The sequence below is a fragment of the Vitis vinifera genome, chromosome 3 (assembly GCF_030704535.1).
Source record: "Vitis vinifera cultivar Pinot Noir 40024 chromosome 3, ASM3070453v1".
NCBI classification, from domain to species: Eukaryota; Viridiplantae; Streptophyta; class Magnoliopsida; order Vitales; family Vitaceae; genus Vitis; species Vitis vinifera.
This window is the reverse complement of record NC_081807.1, coordinates 8,712,633-8,738,421: the sequence shown is the minus strand read 5'-3', so window position 1 is coordinate 8,738,421 and position 25,789 is coordinate 8,712,633. Positions and strand designations below refer to the sequence as shown.

General features: G+C 31.2%; 2 protein-coding genes and 1 pseudogene across 2 annotated transcripts; all 3 read right to left on the bottom strand.

Moving 5' to 3' along the window:
- Window positions 1-693: 693 nt before the first annotated feature.
- On the bottom strand, window positions 694-1,264 carry LOC132253425 (agamous-like MADS-box protein AGL62; annotated as a pseudogene).
- A 14,912-nt stretch (window positions 1,265-16,176) lies between these two features.
- LOC104878849 (protein FAR1-RELATED SEQUENCE 5-like) lies at window positions 16,177-16,932 on the bottom strand. Its single transcript, XM_010649729.3, has one exon. The coding sequence runs from the start codon at window positions 16,930-16,932 to the stop codon at window positions 16,177-16,179; it is 756 nt and encodes a 251-aa protein (XP_010648031.3).
- Window positions 16,933-22,119: 5,187 nt separating this feature from the next.
- On the bottom strand, window positions 22,120-22,758 carry LOC100251544 (agamous-like MADS-box protein AGL62). The gene has a single exon (XM_002271254.1). The coding sequence runs from the start codon at window positions 22,756-22,758 to the stop codon at window positions 22,120-22,122; it is 639 nt and encodes a 212-aa protein (XP_002271290.1).
- Window positions 22,759-25,789: the final 3,031 nt, after the last annotated feature.

Here is a 25,789-nt window from a genome sequence, read left to right as displayed (position 1 = left end):
CATAGATATGAGTTAGATATTATTTATAACCATATGTGCATACCAACAGGATTGAGCTAAGTTGAGTTTATAACCATAAGTACTAATCCTAATTCATTCTTCTTATGAAAATGTAAAACTCTCTCTAATTTCACCCACCCAAGATATACCATTTGCAATATATATATATATTAATAATGTCAAAGTCAAAATAATAATACATGAAACAAATCCTTTTATTCATGTGGAAACAAAATACCAATACAAACTTCAATTTTTGTTGGAAGACATGAGAGCGCCCGGATACAACTAGTACTAAATAAGAAACATAAAAATAAACAAATAAGTAACTACCCAATTGGATATTTTTTTTTTCTTTTAAAAAAAAAATATAAAATAATAATAACTTCTAAATAAAATATAATAACTCATATGAAAAATATCAACTTACTTTATCTCTTTGAAAACTATTTCTAAAATTTTTAAAATATGAGGTAATAAAAAAATTTTAGTAGCTCGATTCTTTAAATTGTTTGTAAAAATCAATTTAAGATAAGTCTCAAAGAATTCTTACGTATATATAGAAGTTACTATGATTCTCTAGTTTTAAAAACACAAAACAAAAAATTTATCTAAACCATACCTAAGTAAATAAACTTAGAGCAAATGAACCGCATAATCAAAGTTAAAGTTATGAGAATTGAATCTAGCAATCTATACATCATAAGGCACACTTGCTTTAATAGAACTCGAAGGAAAAAAGGTTGCAAGATTTGGCGCCTCCATCATATGCTTGTCTGCATGCATTACAACATTCTTTTTAAGATTTTCTAGCAATACCTTTAGAAGCTTGAGCTATTCGAAGCTAAGCTACCCACCGATACCGCGCGTGTCTGGTTGGCCTCCCTCATCACTATAAGTGCTTCACCGCGATCTTCTCACACTCTAGTTGGTTGAGCACTTGAGTGAGTTGCATATTAAGGTCACAAACATTTGCACTATGATGAGCCTCCAAGAGCTGCAGTGCATCAAAGTTGGGCAAACGGTTCCATGTAAGGAACTAGTCTATAATTGATTCGATACTAGATTGGCCGAAGGAATACACCTTTTTTCCAAGAGAGAAGATAATCATAACAGTTTCAGCACCACAAAGTGTGCATAATTCACGGGTCTTCTTAAAAGGGGCAAATCGGCGTCTAGAAAAAGTAACTTGTAAGTTACTTTCTTTTGTCATTTTAGTCATCTCAAACTTTTGGCGACCCTTACTTTTCCTCATTGGAGCCATAAAGGAGAAGAATACAGAACAAAGAAAGGAAAAAAGGGGAAATGATACTAGTTCTTTCTTGACAAGATTGAGTGATTTTGAGGACTAATATGTGAGGATTTAAAGGGTTTCTCCACCTCTAGATTTATTGTCAATATTGTCTAAGATTATTACCTCTTATGTCATGGTCTATATTTCATTCCTAGTACTTAAATTACTTAGCTAATAATTTGGATACCAAAATCTCAACCTTAGGGTATAGCCATAAACATTACCAACATTTAAGCATCTTACTTGTACTTTATAAAAAGAAATTAATAGAAAAATCTAGGAATTAGACAAAATCAGTATCAAAATAAACTCTTCCTAATTCAAAGATGAGCATATTATTATTCTTTCAAATTAGGATAAAAGGTAATCTATACACCTATCTATCCACTCTTCTCCAATACCGTGTATATTTTTATCATAAAGCAAAGCCTATAAACCTTTTTCTAATACCATAAGTGTATTTTTATCTAGACCTAATGAATTTGTAAGAATTAGAAAGGTCTATGACTTGGATGGTTTAAGTTAATTTTCTTGGTATCATCAATCAAACCCAAATTTGGTAGTGCTTCCTTCTCTGATACTCAACTCTAGCAAAGAACTGCCTTCCAATATGTCATCATTACATGCCTTGAAATCACCTGTAGTATGAATCATGTTTGTCAATTTATGCAAACTCCTCTTGTTGCTCATTGGAAGGTTGTTAAAAGAATCCTTTGTCATGCTGACTAGGCCTCCAAAATCTATGATCGCCACTCCACCTCCAACTATTGCCTCTTTGTTGAACCCAACCTTATTTCTTAGCATTCTCTCATAAACAAAATAGCATCTCCATGTCATCCACCAAAGTTGAATATTGTAGTGTTGCTACATTAGTCATCAAGATCTCTTGGCTACAATCTCGTCTTCATAAACATCACATTACTTCATCAACAACTCTGATTATCTAGTGCCACAACCTTAGCATCGTCCACCTTTAAGCTAAACCAATTCTCCATGCACGCATAAAGCATACTGAAACTAATATCTACTTTGTTTATGAAAAAGTCCTTCATAAGTAAGTTCACAAATGTCATATCCCTTCTTCAGCACAACTATCTAATATATTCACCAAAGCTATGCCAAGTTTTCAATTTCTTAGCATGTGTGACAAACTTAGTGTCACCCAAGGTTCAAACCAAGTTTAAGGGGGGACTGTTAGAGTAAACCAATTAATTACAGCTACTCTACATGTAATGCATGACATTCTATTTCTGTTGAAACTCATTATATTGAAACCAATTTCTCAAGTTACTTAAAACCTTGAAGACTACTTAAAGACATGTGAACTTTATAGGAATATAGTTTTTGCATGCAATAAAAGTCGTATGCTATCTTTCTTTACTTCTCTCTTTTCTTCTAATTTTCTCATTTCAAACAAGCGGATAAGGTATTCCTAAAATTAAGAGTTATTTGAATGCTAAGTTATATTTCTATCATTATTTTCAAGTATCTTTTGCTAATATCTCATTTCAAGGTGGTTGAGAAAATATTGAATGTAATTCAAATGTACTGAAACAATTTTACACTCATTGTATCCTTATTTTTAGAACCCTAATTGAAAGGGTCTTATAAGATTTATCTGTGTGATCTTCCTTATTCACAATCACTCTATATTTATATATATTTATTTTAACAATTATTCTATAGCAATTTATATATATTTGGAAGGGTTGGTTTAGTGGGAGGTGGTATAGCCCTAGGATAAGTTCATCTTGTTCGTAGTAGTGCTTGGATTACTTTATGTGATAGCCTAGGAATCAATTAAAAATTTCTTAATCAATATAATGCCCTTGACATATAGAGATGCTACAGTGTTAGTCATATTGAATAACTATGCTCCTTGTCCTATATGCTTTAAGAAATCAATTTATGGTTTCTAAGATGGAACCAAGTTTTATGGTTGAGTACAGTGCTTCAGAACTTTGATATTTTTCTTTTGTGTAAATGTGCAATTTTACATGTTAACACTTCTAATTGTATGATCTCATATTTGTAAATCAGAAAGAGGATATATAGTACATGATACTTAGTTTAAGAGAAAACTACTTTTCAAGTTGTCTCAAGTATTTCCATATTCCCTTTGAGCTTTAGTAATAATAAGTGATAAGGAAACCAAATCAAACTGTAGGGTTTGCCAATATGAAATTAGAATTGCTAAACAATAAATTCTATTCCAATTATTATTATCTTATATCATCCAAAAAATCTTAATAATTATTATATTTTTAGGATTGACTCAAACTAGCTAAGATAAAAATAAAGTATTTCTCATTAGTGCTACAAAACATCATGTTAAAATGACCAAGTAGAGTACATGTAATAACCTAATTGATAAATCATATAGATCTTGATCCTTACATTTCTCTATCATCCTATTTTTAAATTTATTAATTTGACAAATTTTTTATAAGGTAATTAAGGTTTGTGTTTTTTTTATTATTATTATGGTATTACATGATTTTTCAACTTTGAAAGGGATAACCTTCGCAACAATTACAAAAATTTTAGAAAAAAATTAAAATGTTCTTCTTTTAAAACTGAATGGTATGTGAATTTGAATAATAAAATGAAGATAGTTGTTACAAATTAAAAGCATAGCCTTATTGGTAGTTATAGATTGTGAGACGTTCTAATATCATAAGTCTAACATCAATATTTGTATGGAGTCAAAGCCTTGAAGCCTTAATTTTCTCAAATTAGGTCTTGAGAAAGTCCAAGTGGATATGTACACATTTCTCACTTTTGAACAAATAATAATAATAATAATAAAATAAAAGTCCAAGACAAAGAGAGGGAGAAATTAAAGGAAAATCGAGAGGAAGCTTAAAAAACTAAATGAAATTTATGAAAGATGTTTTGTTGCTTTTGGGGATAATTTTTAATTGAATTATGCAATTTCACATTGTAGAATCTACCATGAAGAATAATTTGAAAGTTATAAGAGCTTTAAGGCTCCTTATGATTGTCAAAAAACTATGAAGGTTAAAACAAATTATGGGTCCGTTCTTTTTTTTCTCGTTTTGTTTTGTGGGATGAGTTGTCTTCTTTTCTTCTATTTTCTTCTATTTTCTTTTCTTTTCTTTTTCATAAATTTTTATATACAACTTGTGTTTTACTTTTTATTTTTTGTTTGATTTTATTTTCAAGTTGCAGATTGAGATTGTTTAGACCTAGTATTATAAGATTGTATTAAGAGATGGTGTAATGAGAAATGCAATATAAATTATGAAGTTTATCTCTTAGTTTGAATTATTATTAATCCTTCTTTCTTTTGTGGAAACTTCATCCTTTTTTATTTTGTAGAAGCTTCATCTTTTGTGTTTTTTTTTTCTCTAAGAGCATAAAACTCATTTGGCTAGGCTCTTTTGTATGTTGTTTTTGCTTGATTTAGAGTGGGTTGGGGTTTTTTTTTTTTTTTTGAATGATTCATGCTCTTATTTTTGTTTAGTTTTACATTGAATAATGTTAGAATTTTGTATTTTATGTGATCATTTATCAAGTTTTTTTTTTTTTTTGGCGAAAACAAATTGAACTATAACTTAACTATTTACCTAGAAGTCCAATTAGTTATTTGTGATCATAATTTGAAATTGGGTTTGGTGCACCTTACAAGCCATGACCCAATTACTTAATGTAATTTTTTTAGTGTAAGCCTAGATTTTTATAATAGGTAGATTCTATATATAAACAAGGAAAATTCTACAGTACCACTTCGGTACCTACCCAAAAAACAATTTTGACCATTGGATGAAAATGGTTCAATCTGGACCGTCCAATTGGTTTATATATTTTAAAAAAAATTTAAAAATATATAAAAAAATAACAGCAAGTTGCCGGTCACCTGATTTCCTGCTTCTATCTTGCTTAATCTTGTCTAAAGACAAAAATTTATCTGATGAGTATTACACTTGACGCCTATTTTCGGAAAGATGAACTATTAGTTTGATGGGCATTACAACTTTCCCGGATTTTAGAGAGTTAAGCTTCAGCAATTTGAGGGTGTGGAGATGGAATTTTCGGGTGAAATGAACATTTACAGAGAGAGTGAGCTGAGTAGGGATTTTGAAGGAGAAATCAGAGAGGAGAAATCAGCAAGAAAAGAATCAGGTGGGCTTTGGCAGATCCGAAACCAATCTCCCCCTGCAGGCAACTCGCCCAGAACAGGTACTTCACTCATTGAAATGTCAAAAATTTCCGGCAATATTTCTGAGAAAGACTATATTTTTACCAAGTTTTTGGAAAATTTCCCAATATTTCCTACCAGTCCAGGCCACGCACAAACATGATACAGTAAAATTTTGGTATTTTTACTGATTTTTTTTTTGGAAATTTCCCTATATTTCCTACCGGTCCAAGCCGCGCACAAGGATAGAAAATCTGTCCAATTTTTTTAAAAAAAAACAAAAGATACTATTTGGTAATCTGGTCATGATTTACAGGCAAAGGTTGTGTTTTTCAACCTGGCTAAAAAATCGTGGATTTAGGGTTCATGAAATTTAAATCGAATGGCACAAAAGCAAAAAAAACACCTCAAACAAATCCAAAAATGGGGGATGGATTTTGTTGAGAAATGGGTATTGAAAAAAAAATGATAACATGATTAAATTAGTACATGCGAGGATTGAGAGTGGCCGGCTGGAGCTTTTTTAAGGATTCTTGGAGGATTGAGAGTGGTTGGCTGGAGCTTTTTTAGGGATTCTTGGTCTGGAGGCTTTTTAGGGATTCTCGGTCTGGAGGAGAAAAGGCCTTCTTTGACGCCCCATCCCCGAGTGTGAGAATCACTACCATTAGTAAAATTAGAATAGGGCATTTTAGGAATTTATCTTTGTATATAAATAATTAATAATTATCCATTTATATTTTGATTAAATTAGTACCATTAGTAATTATCCATTTATATTTTGTTTAAATCATTACCAATAGTAATTATCCATATATTTTGATTAAATCTTTAGCATTGAACTTTCCAATTTTATTACTGATATTTTATGAATTAAAAATAATTTGATAAGATAAATTATTAATAATTTTAATTATTTAAATATATTAATGTTAATAGAAAAAATTGTTATCACATATTTTTAAATAATTAATAATTATCCATTTATATTTTGATTAAATCACTACCATTAGTAATTATCCATTTATATTTTGTTTAAATCATTACCAATAGTAATTATCCATTTATATTTTGATTAAATCTTTACCATTGAACTTTCGAATTTTATTACTGATATTTTATGAATTAAAAATAATTTGATAAGATAAATTATTAATAATTTTAATTATTTAAATACATTAATGTTAATAGAAAAAATTGTTATCACATATTTTTAATAAAATTTTAGAAATTAAATATCAAATAAAATATTTTATATAAATTAATTTTATTTTTCATTTAATATAATAAAATTCTAGACTTTTGAGTGTTAGAAATAATAATACAACATGGATTTGAACCTAAATCTCAAATAAAATATTTTATATAAATTGAACTTTCGAATTTTATTACCGATATTTTATGAATTAAAATTAATTTAATAAGATAAATTATTAATAATTTTAATTATTTAAATACATTAATGTTAATAGAAAAAATTGTTATCACATATTTTTAATAAAATTTTAGAAATTAAATATCAAATAAAATATTTTATATAAATTAATTTTATTTTTCATTTAAAATATAATAAAATTCTAGACTTTTGAGTGTTAGAAATAATAATGCAACTTGGATTTGAACCTAAATCTCAAATAAAATATTTTATATAAATTAATTTTATTTTTCATTTAAAATGTAATAAAATTCTAAACTTTTGAACCTTTTAGTGTTAAAAATAATAATGCAACATGGATTTGAACCTAAATCTCAAATAAAATATTTTATATAAATTAATTTTATTTTTCATTTAAAATGTAATAAAATTTTAGACTTTTGAACCTTTTAGTGTTAGAAATAATAATGCAACATGGATTCGAACCTAAATCTCAAATAAAGTACCTTGATATGATATAAAATACCATTTATTAGTGTTATATTGTTTATTTGAAATTATGAATGTTGACTTGTGTATAAAATAATAATAAAAATTTGAGGGACAATAAAAGACCTTTTGTTTTTATAATTGTGTGTTTCTAATTAAAATTTCATTTGTTCAAATATTTAATTAAAGTATGAGTATATGTTACTCATTAAAATTAAATTAAATTCTTTTGATCAGGTGCAAAATGGTACGATTGAGGAGAACTAGGAAAGTACTAAGGGGTAGTGGACCTTGGCCGCGTTTGGATACAATCTTGAACTACAAGAGGGACCCTAGCCATTCTACAAATGAACATGTGGATCATGTGGCTAATATGTTCAAACGTTTCGAAGAGGAATATATCTTAGAGTCAAACCGTAAAATGCATATTCTACAAATGTCATTAACAGAACCTGAGAAAAAAATTCTTGAAAATATATGGGAATCCATTCAAGAAGGGTCTCATGGTTTCACAAATAGGTCTTTTGATGACCTAGTAGCTATTTTCAAGGAACACTGGGAAACATGCTTCGTGAAGAATGCCATCAGACGAACAACAGTGCTTTCTATTTCTCCTAACTTGCGAAATGCAAGATTTTCAAATTCTAGTAGGCATAAAAATCTTAGAGGGTTATGGTTATTGAAAACAACTTCTAGAGTTATAGAAGACACTGTGTATAATCCTAACATTGTTTCTTTTAATTTCAAGGGAGAAGATTAGTTTTCCTTCTATTTATTACATTTTTTTATGTTTTGTACATAACATGTAAATAATTTGATATGCCAGACATGACATATATATTTATTTTGTTGATGTGGCATCTCTCACAAAAAAAATTCTTTAGCTCGCATAACGTTATTAAGTTGTATGCAAGATGATCTTATGATTGAGTATGAGGTATATCAAACTTCTCATGAAATGTGGGAAGCGTTAAAAGAAAAGTATGGTAGACTTTCAGCTACGAAGCTTAGAGGACTTGTAATGAAATTTGGAAATTACAAAATGCGACTAAACCATACAATGAAACAAGATCCTAAGGAGATGAAAAGAATGATAAAAGAGCTTAAAACATTTGGACATTATTATATTTAAAAAAATTATAAATTAATTGATATAATCTTAAAAAATGCCTTTTTGCTATGCTATGTAAAAAAGATAAGATAAAAAAAAAAGAAAAAAAGATTTAAAGTAAATAAATTATTTTTATTTGATAATTTAAATTTATTTTAATTAGTTTAACTCATCGATCTAATGATTAAATAATGATTAATATTTTTAGAAAAAAACTCCATTTTGTTACAAATATTTTCAAACTCATTGTTGTCAAATTCAAAACTTAATTCTTATCGGTATGCTCACTATGTTGCAGGCTACACAGTTGCTTAATATAAGAGGAGTTTATCTTATTTTGAGCAGTCTTACTGCATCTTGACTTAGAAAGCCAAATATGTAAGATTTTATATTTGTCACTTAATTATTTGAATATAGTACATAGTTTTAATTAGTTGTAAATTACATTCATAATGTTGAGTTTTAAACAGGAGCAAACAATCATTTGAGGAGAATGATCCCCCTTCAAACCCAAAACTTCCTATGGGTTCATGGCTTTATTATTTGTAAGAATATATATACATATATAGTTAATTCATTTTGGATATTTATTCATATGTTGAAAATATAATCATTTTTATGTGATGTTTTTTGCAATCAAGAACAAGTACTGGCAAGAAAAAAAGATAACAAGGAATTGATAATAAATAATGATGTAAGAAAAGAAATGAATATTTGCATAATATGTTTTTTAGTCAACCTTTATACTCTATATGATAACTAACTAATTTAATATTACAGTTGCGAAAAGAGATTGGGAAAAAGTGGCAATCCCTTTCAAATGGAGAAAAAAAAGAGTTCATAGAGAAGTCTAAAAAATGCCCTCATGAATATATAATACAAAAGGGTCGAAACTCAAAAAATGCATCAAAGGTAAGAAATTCGAAATTTATGTTTTTAAATTATGATAATATTTCCTTTCAATTTAAAATATATATGCTTATGTATATTTATGACTTCCAGTCATATCTTCACATGCGTTGTTCGCCTGATCGGGTGTATAAACTACTTCAACACTTGCAACCTAATCAAAAGGCCGTCATACAAGAAATAGGGTTTGGAGGTATTTTAGGATTGCGATGTACTAAACTTGATCATAGTTTATGTCATTGGTTGGTAGAGAATTTTGACACTCTTTCATGCACATTAAGTGTGCATAACACTTCCATTAAATTATCCCCAATGGATATTGAGTTAATTTTGGGCTTAAAGGCTAAGGGAGTGGAGGTAGATATAGAGAGATGCACAAGTAAACGAAATGATTTATACAACATGTATTGTGATGGGAAGGAAAAATTGCCATTGTTGATGTTAGAAAACCAAATACGACAAGAAAAGAAATGTGGGGATGAATTTAAAATTCGTTTTGTATTATTTGTTTTGGGTGCCTTGTTATGTCCAACGATGAAAGTTAGTGTCAAGCCTTCCTTCCTCCATCTCCTTCAAGACACCGCATCAATAAAGAAGATAAATTGGGCTCAAATAGTATTCTTCTTCCTTGTACGAGGCATAAACGACTTTAAATCCAAGAAACGAAGCAGTGGGATTTCTAGATGTTTATTTTTTCTAATGGTAATACACTTTTAACAAAGTTGATATATTATGATATTTTTAACAATAATAGATTTGTGATATATTCAACTCTATACTTATTTTGGAATTTATTTCTTGCAGATTTTCTACCTAGACCACATTTCCACAAAGAAGGGTATGAACTTACGTTTTAATGCATATAGCCCTCGTATAAATGAATGGGGAGATGATGAGGTTTCTAGGATGAAACGTAAAATCAAAACACTTGGAGGTTATGATGATCCAAAGGTAAGATACATTTACTAACTGAAAAACTTATTTGTTTATGTGATGTTGCAATTATAATAAAGTTTATGGATAAATTATAGGTCATGATATGGATTATAAAAATTGGGCAAAGTGTGGATATAGAGCAAAATAATGGTGCAGAAAATGAAAATGATGAAAAAATGAAGGTGGTTGAGAAAGATGAGATAACAAGTGATCATAAAGATAATGATATGAGAAATGTAGAAGATGGTGATAAACAAGATGCAAAAGTTCATGAACAACAAGAAGAAGGGCATAAGGTACTTTTTCATACTATATTTATATACATTAGTTTATTCATCTCAAACTTTTTTTTCATGATATTGGAAATTTTTATTTGTTACTAGGTTGAAGAAAAAAGTTTGATGGGTATGGAGGAAGCTTTTGAGAAGTTGAAAAAATTTGTGCTACAAACAAATGTTTCTAATATGGATGAAAGTTGTAAAGAATCAACTTTTAGAGAATTTGAAGAAAAATATATGGAATTGAAACGTTTGTTTTTTCCTATGAGCAATGTTGTCGTAGAAGAGAGATTGAGTGAGAATGACTCATGTGGTGACATGGAGTTACATGTTTCTCCCATTGTCAACAATCAATGTCACGATGAAAAGGTATTTGCATATTATGAAGACCTAGTTTTTTACAAAGTTCTATATATATATATATATATACTAATTTTCAAATACGTGATAGGTTAATGTTGATGTTCCATATGTTGAAAAACAAGAAGAACAACTAAGTTCATTGGTGGTGCTCCCATGTCAATTGAAGAAAACACGATCAACAATGGAACGCAAGCCTAGTAAATTCAAGGTGTTGATTACTACTCAAAAAGTGCTATTTGATAGCCTATAATTAATCCTTTTAAACACTTTTGAGTAGTAGTTTAGGCCTTTTAACTCAATTGGCATGTTAAGGATCCTTTAAAGCAATTTTGATCACTTTGTGTAAGTTTTGGTGTTTTTGTTAGTATTTTGATCACCAAAGCAAGTCAAGGCTGAGGAGAGCTATGAGGAATCTTGGGCAAAGCTTAGAAGTCATTTGCCAAGAGTGAATCCGGATTGCAAGGAGAAAAAGCAAAGAGAATCTGCCATGAAGCCTATTCTTGATAACAGTCGTAGCAGCCACTTTTGGAGCACTTTCTGAAGTCCAAATGATGCATGATATATACCATTTCAAAGCTCAGGAAGTCAACAATCCAATGCTTCAAACGGTGTGCAATTCGGAGTTGAAACGAAGAAGTTGCAGCCATTACAAGCCAATCACTCTGAGCTGAAGGAAGCATTTTGCAAAGTGTTGCGAAATCACCCTTTTGTTGCGAAGTGATTTCGCAGCATTTTTGTACAGTAAGGTGTTTCTCCTTCTGACGATGCACGAACCATGCCGCGAGAAGGGAGCTGGGAACCTCAAGGTGGAAGCCAACTTCGCAGCCTTGTGAAGATAGCTTGGTGTTGCGAAATAATTTCGCAGCCCTCTTGGGTGTCTGCAAAATTTCGCAGACACCATTTTTCTCCTGCGAAATGGTTCCTGAAGCCTCCCGATATTTGCTACCGACATTGGGAGATATTTTCCATTAGATTTTTGTTGTTTAAATCCCAAAATACTCCTTGTAAACCACCAATTACATGATTCCTTAGTTTTTAAGTTAGTAAAAAGACTAAATATCTTTGTAATAATTAGTTTTATATTATGTTGATATATATACCTCTCGGGAGCCTGTTCTCAGAGAGGAGTTCCTTCTGTAAACATTTGGGTAAGCAAGTAAAGTCTATTTTCTTTCTACTGCCTTACCTTCTCACTTTGTATTTTCATTTTATTTCTAAGTTATGAATTCTCTGAGGAGTTTTCCCCAGAGAATGAGTAACTAAATCTCTAATTCCTTGGAGCTAAGGTTGTCGGGGAAGGTTCCAAGTGCAAGAATGCAAAGCTTTGTGGTTTTAGCTAGTAATGAAGAGGAAGTGAAATCCTTCAATGATTTCTATGTTTTTAGTTAACTTAAAACACCTTGGAGTCACCTGGGCCAACACTTGGTAAGGCAAGTGATTTCCAACCATGGAAATGCACTAGTTTACCCCTTGCGAGCCTCTGGTAGGTGACTTCAGGGTAGGATTTTCTAGAATAGCCAACACTTGGTAAGCTTTTGGACTCCTAGGAGACATCCATTAGTTATCTCTTGCGAGCTTTTGACGGGTAATCCAAGGTTAAAGATCACCTTGAATGGTTAATGCTTAGTGAGAGGCTTAAACCATTGCAAGTTGCATCAGTGAGAGAATTAAAGTGAAATCTAATTGAAGGAGTCTCTATACATCACCGGTTAGAGAATTGACTATATGTTGAATCTCTAATGCGAGGAAATGAACCATCTGACCAAAGCCGTGTCTTTTGCATGAGGAACCACCCTAGTGAACCTAAATCTCCAAGGAATGCTTTTCTTCCTAAATTATTCCAAACTTCTGTTAAGTTAGTTAGTTTAAGTCTAAACCTTTACCAATCAAAGTTTGTGTTTTACTTCTTAAGCTAACCTTGAAATGAAACAAGGCCAATTCACTTGGAATTGGTATCATTGATTGCTTGTTAATCATTCCCAGTGAACGACCCTAGAGCCACTATACTATAGTAGCTTTTTCTTTGCTACCCTAGTGTATGGTGTTATAGATAATAAATTTTGTTGATTACTCCCTCAATCAAGGAGCACCAGCTGAACACGAATCAGCTGAGACACCAATTGGGCATGAATCAGGTGTCACCCTACATTCATCAATCCAATAAGATGCCAAAGCCTAAGAGATTCCCAAGCATAGTTGTTGGATCACAAAAGGTATTAGAGGTAATATGTTACTTCATTGGTGTAGTATTTTTAAAATACTTAATAATATAGTGAACGATAACTAATGTTTGTTAGAGATGTTTTCAATATAGATAATCCCCATGTCCATTTTGCCGAACGTGGAGGATTCACATTCCTTGAGTACACTTGAGTCTCTAGTTGTTGCTTATGTGTTTGATGTTTCATTGGACAAAAGGTGTGTAAACCAATTATTTTGACTATACTTTATGTATGTCATGTTTTAAAAGTTATACTTATTAAATATCTTATATTTTGCAGTGAACTTCTTGTTAATTTTCAATATGAGCATGCAAGTCGAGCAGATTTCTTGACTTTAGGGCCTAGACAAGAATTACTCGATGTGGTGAGTAATACAAGGATAAACCCAATTCTTATTAATTCTATTACATAATTAACATTGTTAACTTTTTTGTGTTTCATTTTTAGATCATAAATGTATTTGCATGCCAACTTAATAGTTTTGAGAACAAATTCAAAGGAATATGACCTACCAGATGCTACTTACCCACCACATTTGCGGTATGTTCATCCATTATATTTCTTATTAAAGAATATGTTCATCCATTATATTTCTTATTAAAGAAAAAAAATAAACCTAATAAATATTGTGATATATATATATGTTTTTTTTTTTTTTGCATAGCAAATAATCTTACATGGTGGTCGAAAATTGGCAACTGCTACCAAGATGTTCACACATATTATCAAACACATGGATGAAATGAATGATTGCAATAAGGTACATATTTGAAGTTGGATTCATAGCATAGTTGTAAATAATTATCAATGCTAAAATGTGTGTTTTGTTTAGATATACATCCCGATGCACGATACATGTCAGGATCATTGGTATTTGTGTGTTATAAATCTTCATCAACATAATATTCATATATTGGATTCATTACCATCAATAGAAAGGGATGACATGCGAACTTCATCTATGAGAACTGTGGTATGTCTTATATTTTAATGAATTTTATTACTTTTTAATGTTAGTTGTTAAATAGCATGTTTTATTTTGCTAAAAGATATAACGATATGAATATTAGGTTGAAGAGTGTGCACATTTTTTTAATCTCAATGGGCATCTAAAGAATTTATCAAGTGTTCCCATTGAAAGACCTACATGGGTAGATGTGCAAGCCAATGGGTAAGCAAGCATAATTGTTTCATGGACTCTTGGTAGCATGTACTAATGTGTTCAAGATAATGTGTTCAAGATAATATTTGTATGTACGAACTAGATAAATGTTTGCTCATTTCATTTGTTAGGTGGGATTGTGGAGTCCATGTCATTAATCATATGCGAAGATCCGATTTCATGGACTCAAGTTCAACCCCTTCCCATTGGGACTCTACAGCTATAAGACACAAATTGGCAATCGAATTACTTCTTGATGATGAAAATAGTGAGAAAGCTATAATATTAGATAAAGTTCAGAATCATGCAAAAATAAAGAGAAGAAGAGTATAGAATACAATCAAGAGTTGATTTTTTTTTTGTACATAATTTTTTGCATTGTAGTACAACTCATTGGTTATGATATGTAGAACTTGCTCCCGAAATTCCGGATGTAAAGTGGTTCATGGTGACCTACATTGAAAATATTTACAATTATACATAATATTTTGAAATATGATTAAATACTAAATGTTAAGGAACTTCTGTCAATATATAGATATATGATATGTGGTGTAAATAATTTATTCTATGACTCTTACTTGGTTTGTGAAGTAATTTGGTGGATGTAACCCGAGCCATGAATCATTTAAGCTTGTTTCTGGACCATTTTGAAATGTGCCAAGTGTTGTCTGTAATATGATTTAATTTTTCAATTACTCTAATAAGTAATATTTTTCACATCATAATAAAAATTACTTAAAAAATGTTAAACTTACATTTTGAGAAAATTCATTTGTCCCGTGTCTTGATCCACCTTCCATGTTGTGATTTAGTAATGAAGGCATGTCCCCCTGTATTAATATAAAGAATTCAATTTTTTATTTCAACCAATTTAATCAAATAAAAATTACTATAAAGTGAATAATTAATGAATTTAGTGAATGTGTGTTTGAACATACCATATCTTCAATTGAATCTTCAATGTTGATAAATGCATTGTGAGTGTTGACGAACTCTGGGCATTTTCGAACAGTGTGTCATACTTTCTTACATTTCCCACAATGCCTTGGTTTCTTAAATTTGCCTTTTAAGTTACCCGGATTACCTTTCGTCTTCACAATGATAGGATCTCGAACATGGTGTTTTGTAGCTTTCAAATCTTCTCGTTCACTTTCTTCCACTGAATTTTTACAAAGTTCTTCCATTTGACAAGTGAGTCTTTGTATTTCACATCTAGCCTCTTTAAAAGCTTTTTTCGATTGAGATGTGAAATAAGACATCCGTGAGCACATAGAGCTGAGTGCACCATATCGTATGATGTTAGTCGCATCACCTTGACTTTCATTGTCATGATGAACTTAGACCGTTTCTTTTGCTAACTTAGACCACCTTTTCATAATACAAGTCTCAGGTATTTCTTCAAGGTGTTCTATCTTCATTACAACAATCATGTGGGGACATGGAAAACCAACTGACTCAAACATCATACAAGTACATTTCATAGACCGATCACTATTACCATAACATACTTTCCAAATCTTGTCAGGGCTTCTAAACTTGGTCAATGTATGGACACGATAACCTCCATGATTTTCTGTACTGACAGAGAAAAACAATTCTGCATTCTTCATCTCATCCCTAAATTTTAGAAAAGATTGCCTTGTGAAAACAGTCCCTGCATATTTCTCAAGTGCATAGAGTTTGGTTGTTAGAACGGCTGAAGAATGGTGTGTCTCAAACTCTGCCTTTGCCTCATTATGACGAATACGTGAGAGTGCTCTATCAAAATGCTTGACAAACTCAAACAGCTTCAAACGAGTTTTAAGGAAACAATTCAAGTATGCATTCATGTTCTCACACCTTTGTGTGCTTTTCATACCAGCAAAGAAATGCCCCCTAAGCCTCTGCCCATCTAGAACGCTTAGCATATATATCTGTCACCCACTTATGTCCATGAAGATTAAACATTTCCAACATGTCATTCCATGCACATTCAAATTCTTCAACGGTGCCTTCCATGAACATGCACTTAGAAAAATGATTAGTAAAATCTTTGACATGGACATTAGTGAATGCATTGCGTTGAATATGCCAAGCACATAATCGATGACAAGAGTCTGGAAATATCCTCTTGATGGCTTTACGCATTGCTTTATCCCCATCAGTAATAACAAAAAGAGGCTTCTTGTTATTCATTGCGTCCAAAAAAGTCTCCAAGACCCAAGTATAAGTGCTAAGACTCTCATCTACCAATAATGCAGATCCAAACACTATAGTTTGATGGTGATGGTTAATGCCAACTAATATGACCAACGGTTTTTTATAAGCATTAGTCCGATAAGTTGTATCAAATGCTAACACATCTCCAAAACAACTGTAATCCAATTTACTAGTAGAATCTGCCCAAAACAGGTTTGCTAGATGGTTGTCTTCATCAACATTGTACTTGTAATAAAATGATGAATCCATTTCAAACTTTCCACACAAATAAGCTAAAGCACCCTCTGCATCACCATCTCTTAGATGAACTCTACGATCAGCATCAACATGGTTATATAGATCTTTTTTTGTGAAGCCAACATTGTTATATCCACCTGATTGTTGCACCATGTAATCCATAATTTGGCTAGTTCCTATGCCAACACCTCGCATTGCATTCAATTGAGCTTTATCTGCATTTTTAATGACCCTATGGGATCGAAGGAATTGGACATTTTTTTGTTCCACCAAAGGATGATTATGATCAGCCATAAACTCTTTCACAACCCACTTGTTCATTTGTTTGTTAAACCCAATCCGAAATGTTGCCTCACAACCAACTCGAGTTATTGCCTTAGGTTCTCGTTTTCCATTTTCATTTTCTAAACACACTCTATGTCGATATCCTTCTTTCGAACAAACCCACTTACGAGATACTATATTTTGATTTTTATCTCGTTTCACATCATCCTTTCTAACACTGAATCCGGTAACTTTAGCAAATAAATTATAAAATTCTTCTGCCTCTTCTACTGAGCTAACTTCATCTTCCATATATCTTCAATAGTTAAATCATTAAAAATCTTGTCCGAAACTAGAATGGCCTCTTCATCAGACTCAGTTTTAACAATGCTATCATATTGGTAATCAAAGTCTTCATCGTTCAAATCAATGATAAATTCCTTTTCTTTGCCTTTGTCCATCGTATCTATGAAGAAACTAAAATATAAAAGATAGAGTAGTTAGAAAATTACATTATCTAGTTCATACCCACTCTTACAAAGTTCGTACCCTCTCTTAGAAAGTTCGTACCCACCCTTAGAAAGTTCGTACCCACCCTTAGAAAGTTCGTACCCTCCCTTAGAAAGTTCGTACCCTCCCTTACAAAGTTCGTACCCACTCTTAGAAAGTTCGTACCCACCCTTAGAAAGTTCATACCCTCCCTTAGAAAGTTTGTAGAAAGTTCGTACCCTCCCTTAGAAAGTTCGTACCCACCCTTAGAAAGTTCGTACCCTCCCTTACAAAGTTCGTACCCTCCCTTAGAAAGTTCGTACCCTTCCTTAGAAAGTTCGTACCCTCCCTTAGAAAGTTCGTACCCACGCTTAGAAAGTTCGTACCCTTCCTTAGAAATTTCGTACCCTCCCTTAGAAAGTTTGTACCCTCCCTTAGAAAGTTCGTACCCTCTCTTAGAAAGTTTGTAGAAAGTTCGTACCCTCCCTTAGAAAGTTCGTACCCACCCTTAGAAAGTTCGTACCCTCCCTTACAAATTTCGTACCCTCCCTTAGAAAGTTCGTACCCTTCCTTAGAAAGTTCGTACCCTTCCTTAGAAAGTTCGTACCCACGCTTAGAAAGTTCGTACCCTCCCTTAGAAAGTTCGTACCCTCCCTTAGAAAGTTCGTACCCTCCCTTAGAAAGTTCGTACCTACCCTTAGAAAGTTCGTACCCTCTCTTAGAAAGTTCGTACCCACCCTTAGAAAGTTCGTACCCTCCCTTAGAAAGTTCGTACCCTCCCTTAGAAAGTTCGTACCTCCTTTAGAAAGTTCGTACCCTTCCTTAGAAAGTTCGTACCCACCCTTAGAAAGTTCGTACCCTCCCTTACAAAGTTCGTACCCTCCCTTACAAAGTTCGTACCCTCCCTTACAAAGTTCGTACCCTCCCTTAAAAAGTTCGTACCCACCCTTAGAAAGTCCGTACCCTCCCTTAGAAAGTTCGTACCCACCCTTAGAAAGTTCGTACCCACCCTTAGAAAGTTCGTACCCTCCCTTAGAAAGTTCGTACCCACCCTTAGAAAGTTCGTACCCTCCCTTAAAAGTTCGTACCCACCCTTAGAAAGTTCGTACCCTCCCTTAGAAAGTTCGTACCCTCCCTTAGAAAGTTCGTACCCTCCCTTAGAAAGTTCGTACCCTCCCTTAGAAAGTTCGTACCCTCCCTTAGAAAGTTCGTACCCACCCTTAGAAAGTTCGTACCCTCCCTTATAAAGTTCTTAGAAAGTTCATGCCCTCCCTTAGAAAGTTCGTACCCACCCTTAGAAAGTTCGTACCCTCCCTTAGAAAGTTCGTACCCACCCTTAGAAAGTTCGTACCCTCCCTTAGAAAGTGCGTACCCTCCCTTAGAAAGTTCGTACCCTCCCTTACAAAGTTCGTACCCACCCTTAGAAAGTTCGTACCCACCCTTAGAAAGTTCGTACCCTCCCTTAGAAAGTTCGTACCCTCCCTTAGAAAGTTCGTACCCACCCTTAGAAAGTTCGTACCCTCCCTTAGAAAGTTCGTACCCTCCCTTAGAAAGTTCGTACCCTCCCTTAGAAAGTTCGTACCCACCCTTAGAAAGTTCATATCATCTCTTACAAAATATTGATGACAATTTCATAACAAATTACTAAATGCTCTCAATTTGATTAAAAATAACTCAGAAAAAAATTAAAAAATCTAGATATTATAAATCATTACATATTTAAATGTCATTTAACATGACATTTCTACCTACAATAGGTATATGTAAATGGGAAAAAAAAAATCAAATGTTACCTTTTAACACTTGTAATCACTTGACATCCTTCAAGACATATAAAGCTTCATCTTCAAATTTAATTTATGAACAAAAAAAAAATTATAAAAAATTATTAATAACAATTTGATAACAAAATTTTATAATAAACTCATAAAAAATTCTAAAATCATTATTTAACATCACATTTCTTCCTACAACAATTATATTTGGATAAAAAAATATCAAATATTACCTTTGACACTTGTAATCACTTGAAATCCTTCATCTTCTTCATATAATACAAATTTTAAATTTTCTCTCTCAAAAAGTTTTGAACTTGATCTTGAAATTTGATTCATCAAAATACATCTTACATATTTTGTAATTTGGTAGTTGAAATTATTTAATTTTCATATTAAATTACTATCCTTTTTTTTATATATGAATAATGAGAGTATAAGAGTAGTAGGTAAGATTTTCTTTTTTTAGATAGAGTTAGGTAATGCATTAAATAACAAATTATATTTAATATTTAATAATAAATTATAAATAATTGTAATATTTAGATATATATGAAATGCATGTGATTATTTCTCACCAACAAGTCATCTTTACCGGTTTGATAAGTTTTTATAAATTTTTTAATGATATGTACTTTACACATGTCATATTTTTATTGGGGTCAAATGTGGGTAGGTACCCCCAAAATGAAGAGTGGGTACCATAGAACAACCCATATAAACAATATTAGAATGCTATGTCTCCTTTCCTCTCTAATCTACACTCATATGACCTAATTAACAATTGAGTGAGTTTTCCTATTGATAGCTGTCACAACAAGAGAACGTTGTGAAAGATCTGCGTGTGTATGTGATTTTTCATCTAACATATTTGGTCTCATAATTCTGCATCTGTGTGTATATGATTTTTCATTTAACTTATTGTCTCACAATTCTGCATCGAAGTCTATCCAATCAATACTATCTAATCAAGATGTATTTGTCTGATAAAACTTTGATTCCTTCATAAATTATTTATATTGCCATTATTTAGATGTCTTCATTTGTATCACTAACTTTCTCTATAATGCATTTTTTTATGTACCATTTGATTATGGAAAAACTAAATAGTTTTCTACTTCTTTGCACTTGCCTGTGTGTGTCATTTTTTCTTTGAAAGGTTTTCTAAATTTTCTTTTTAGGATAATAGGTATAATAATAATAATAATAATAATAATAATAATAATAATAATAGATGATTAGAAAAACAATTCAAGACAAAATATTGAGCACACCACAGTTCACATGATTTGACATAATAAAATTCAAGAGATTAGAAAAACCTCATAAAGTTTTGGAGACCACAACAATGAATAATAAAAATAATAAGAATAAAATAAAATATTGAAAACAAAAAATACAAAAATTAAGCACACCACAGTTTATGTGGTTTGGCATACAACCTCCATCCATAAGCTAAAAGAGATTACAATCCTATAACTCTCAAATTCTAAAGTCCCAATTAAACTCAAAAGATATTTTTTCTCTAAATTAAAATCTTTTCTTATATATTTTCCTAATTATATGAAATATTCGATATAAGAAACTAATTGTATAATTGTCAAGGATATCTATTCCAAAAAAAGATTTCATAATAAAATATTTCCTTAGTCATAATAAGAAAATCCCTTACATTTATATATGTCATATTAAAAAACTATAAATGGTTGATTTATTAAAATCCCTATGTAGATATGTTTTAAAATTATGAAGACTAACATATCACTTGTAACCTCATTCAGTTTTATTTTCTTATATTAAACTTTTCCCCTAATATAATATGTTATACAAACACAATATGTAAATAGGTTTTGCTTGTTTCCATTTCAAACAACTCTTGCATTTGATTATAAATAGGTTTTATTTGAATTATAATCTAAATATGGACTGCCCTTCATTCTTTTATTTTTTATGTTCTATAATTTTGATTTTCAAATTGCTTACTTAAGCTAATTATACCTTATTGCAGAATAGATTAAAGTACATTTTGTAACTGTAAGTTTAACAATGTGGGTTGGGTTCAAGTTAAATTTATAACAGGAAGTACCAACTTTTCATTCAAGCAAAGGTTCTAAATTGCATTCAAGTATGGTCTATATCCATAGTTGCCAACCAGATAGATAGGGGCTAGATATTGTTTATAACCATATGTACATACTAATAGGATTTATCTAAGTTGAATTTATAGCCATAAGTACTAATCCATTCTGCTTATAAAGACGTAAACCTCTATCTAATTTTACCCACCCAAGTTACACCATTAGCAACAAAAAGAATTATTAATAATGTCAAAGTCAAAATAATAATACATGAAACAAATCCTTTTATTCGTGTGGAAACACAATACTAATACAAACTTCAATTTTTAGGTGACTCCCGTTTGGATACATGTTTTGTTTTCATTTTTTAAAAAATACAAAATGATAATAAAAATGTTTTAGTAGCTCGATTTTGTCAAACCGTTTGTAAAAATCATTTTAGGGTAAGTCTTAAAGAGTTTTTACATATATATATATAAGCTACTATATGTAACAACCCACCCTTAACCATGTTAGTCTTCACAACTTTAAAACATATCTACATAGTTAGGGGTGAAATTCACTCACAACCGTATAGATTTCATTCTAAACCTAAAGAGAAGATTGTAACTTTAAAGCGCGTCTATACAATTGGGAGTAGATCGTTACACCATCATTCTCTATTTTTAAAAAAAAATAAAACAAAAAATCTAGCCAAACGATACCTAACTAAAAAAAAAGGCAAAAAAAAAATGACTAACATAAAACACAAACGTACATTGAACCACACTACAAACTTAGTGCAAATGACCCCCATAACCAAAGTTAAAGTTAAGAGGATCAAATGCAGCAATGTGCGCATCATAAGGCACACCTGCTCCAACAGAACTCGAAAGAAAAAAAGTCAGAGGATTCGATGCCTCCATCATATGCTTGTCTGCATGCATTTCAACATTCCTTTTAAGATTTTCTAGCGACACCTTCAGAAGCTCGAGTTGTTCGAAGCTAAGCTCCTCAATCGGAGCTGCCCACCAATATTGTGCTTGGCTGGCCTTCTTCATCTGTGTAAGTGCTTCTCCGCGCTTCTTCTCACCCTCTAGTTGGTTGAGAACTTGAGTGAGTTGCATATTAAGGTCACGAACATTTGCACTACGATGAGCCTCAAAGAGCTGCAGTGCACCAGAGTGGGGTAAAGGGTTCCCGGTAAGAAACCGATCTATAATTGATTCAACACCAGGATGGCCGAAGGAATACATCTTTTTCCCAGGAGAGAAGACTATTATAGCAATTTCAGCACCACAAAGTGTGCATAATTCACTGGCCTTCTTAAAAAGGCCAGATCGGCGTTTGGAGAAAGTAACTTGTAAGTTACTTTCTTTTGTCATTTTAGTCATCTCAACCTTTTGGCGACCCTTACTTTTCCTCGTTGGAGCCATCAAGGAGAAGAATACAGAACAAAGGAAAGCTGTTTCCTAGCCTATCAAAGAAGAGAGGAAAAGGAAATGGTACTGGTTTTTTCTTGGCAAAACTGAGTGATTTTTGAGGACTAATATGTGAGGATTTAAAGGGTTTCTCCACCTCTAGATTTGTTGTCAATATTATCTAAGATTATTACCTCTTGTGTCAGTCTATATTTCATTCCTTGAACTTAAATTACTTACCCAATAATATGGATACCAAAATCTCAACCTTAGGGTATAGCCATAAAAATTACCAGTATTTAAACATCTTTGTTGTACTTTATAAAAAGAAATTAATGCGAAATCTAGGAATGGGAGCGAATCAATATCAAAATAAACTCTTCCTAATTCAAAGATGAGCATATTATTAATTATTCTTTCAAATTAGGACAAAAGGTAATCTATACACCTATCCGTCCACTCCCATCCAATACAATAAGTATATTTTTATCAAAGGCAAGCCTATAACCCTTAGCATATACCATAAGTGTATTTTTATCTAGATTTGATGAATTTGTAAGAATTAGGAAGCTCTATGACTTGATAAGTTAATTTTCTTTGTATCATTAGTCAAATCCAAATTGAAATTATCATCACTTTTTCATAAGAAAGAAATAAATTTACAGATCATCTTCGTGTTAGCTTTCTTAATTAGTTTTCAAATGTTTGTAACTCATAAAAGGAAAAGTATCTCAATGCTTATCAAATACCATTAAACCAATTCTAAAGTGTGTTTTATTTAGATTTCTTGGGCTTTTAGAAATCTATGAGTTGAGTGGCTAGGTCGCCAAAATTAATTTTATATATAAGATAGTCATGATAGTTCCAAAAAAGGAAATAAATAGCCCCCATGGGGAAATAAAGTAACATAAAAAATACAACACAATATCTCTCATTTGGTATATTTGTGTTTCTCATTTAGCACACGTTGTGTGTATACCTCTCATTTGGTATGTGTGTATGCGGGGAAGTGAACATGAGTGAGACAAAGTCATACTTGAACTTGCTACAAACCCATCTCAATTTAAATTTTCCTATGCTTACCCCCAACCTGTTTATACTTATCCTGAACTCATCCTATTAGAGGTGGAAAGGGGCTGGTTTTTTCTAAAAACCTGTCACATTGTCGTCCCTCCACATTGTCATTCCTATGTATTTATAATAAGTGATTAGAAAATAAGTTTATGTATTATCAAACTTTTTCTATTTTTGTGATAAAAGTTTTACTATCTAATTGGAAATAGTAAACCTTTAGTTTAAATATTACTTCTTATGTCTGAAAACAAGAATGAATAAATAAAAGGAAAAATGAAATTATGTTTATCTCTCCTCTGATTCTGTAAGATTATGAAGATCTATCTAAATAGGAAGGATGCAAATTATGCAGACAAATATTGCCCAATTTTGGTCAGCCATATATGGTTTGGAAAAAGGGTAAGGCTTTGTCATCATGCATCTCCCTTTATAAATAAATCCTGTTCTTGTTGTCCCGGACTAATTTTCAGAACCAAAAAATTTAATCCACCCCTTTACCACCAAAATAATAAATAAATAAATTTTAATTTCTTTATTCATATTCATATTTCATCAAATGGGATATTACAAATATATAAAAATAAAAATAAAATAAAAAAAAGTCCTAACAATATCCTCAAAAGTTATCACTTGTGTTTTAAATTCAACTATAAACACATAAACATAATTACAAATATTTTTTTAAAAAAAATTACTACATTAAAAAGGCAAGAAAAGAATGTATCTATAATTGTTAACATTTTTAAGTATCTTTGGACCTCATGGCATCTTTTGTGGAATTATCTTCCCATTAATGTTCAATATTCACTTTGTTATCGATGCATATTCTATGATTAACCAGTGTCACTATAATTTTATTTTATAATAAAGTATTAACATTCAATCAAACTAAATAATGTTACCGTCACATTAATATTGAGTATATACTTTCAAAATTTAAATTCATGTTATACTATTGCACAATGTGGCTTATAATCAATATTATACAAATTTTATGTCACTGTACCCATATTATCTACTTCTAGATGGTCTTCATCTTCAAGTGTCATAAAACCACATCAGTTCTCATTTTGATATTAAATGAAACCAATGAAATCTAATTTATATAAATTATTGGCATTAAGTGAAACCAAACTGTTACCGTCATATATGTCATCATATTATATATATATATATATATATATAATGAAACTAATGGAATGTAATTTATATAAATTATTGGCATTAAGTGAGACCAAATCGTTACCATCATATTAATATTGAGTATATATATAAATTATTGGCATGATGGTATTAAATGAAACTAATGGAATGTAATTTATATAAACTACTGGCATTAAGTGAAACCAAATTGTTACCATCATATATGTCGTTATATTATATATATATATATATATATATATATAATTTGAGAATATATATAAATTATTGACATTATGGGATTAAATGAAACTAATGGAATGTAATTTATATAAACTATTGGCATTAAGTGAAACCATATTGTCATATATTCTATCATATAATATTTATGTATGTACGTACGTATGTTATGTATGTATGTGTGTGAGTGTGTGTGTGTGTCATCTATTTTTTAAACAAAAAGCCTAAAATTAATCAATAAACAATCACATGCAACACCCTACCAATTCAATCCAAGCAACCCTTAGAAAACAAGATTACATTTGATCAATAAAAATAAAAAATAAAAGAAAAGCTACACAACCCAATATTATAGAATAAAAACTCATGTTTAACTTGTTTTTTCATCATTAATAAAGGTTTTTCAATCCTAAGTTTTTAATTTGAATCAACCTAAACCATTAAATGTCACTTGTGCAACAATTTTCTACATTTTTTGTTAATGAACCAAAGCAGTCGACCCCTTAATCAACCAGTTGAGGGTGGTTTTGATTAGTGGTTAACAGAGAAAGGGGGGTTGAGGTTGGACCTCAACCGATCAAGGTTTCTATAT

Excerpts from the sequence above, each read along its gene's own strand:
- LOC104878849 (XM_010649729.3), bottom strand. The coding sequence starts at position 16,932 with ATGCGAGGTGTTGGCATAGGAACTAGCCAAATTATGGATTACATGGTG.
- LOC100251544 (XM_002271254.1), bottom strand. The coding sequence starts at position 22,758 with ATGGCTCCAACGAGGAAAAGTAAGGGTCGCCAAAAGGTTGAGATGACT.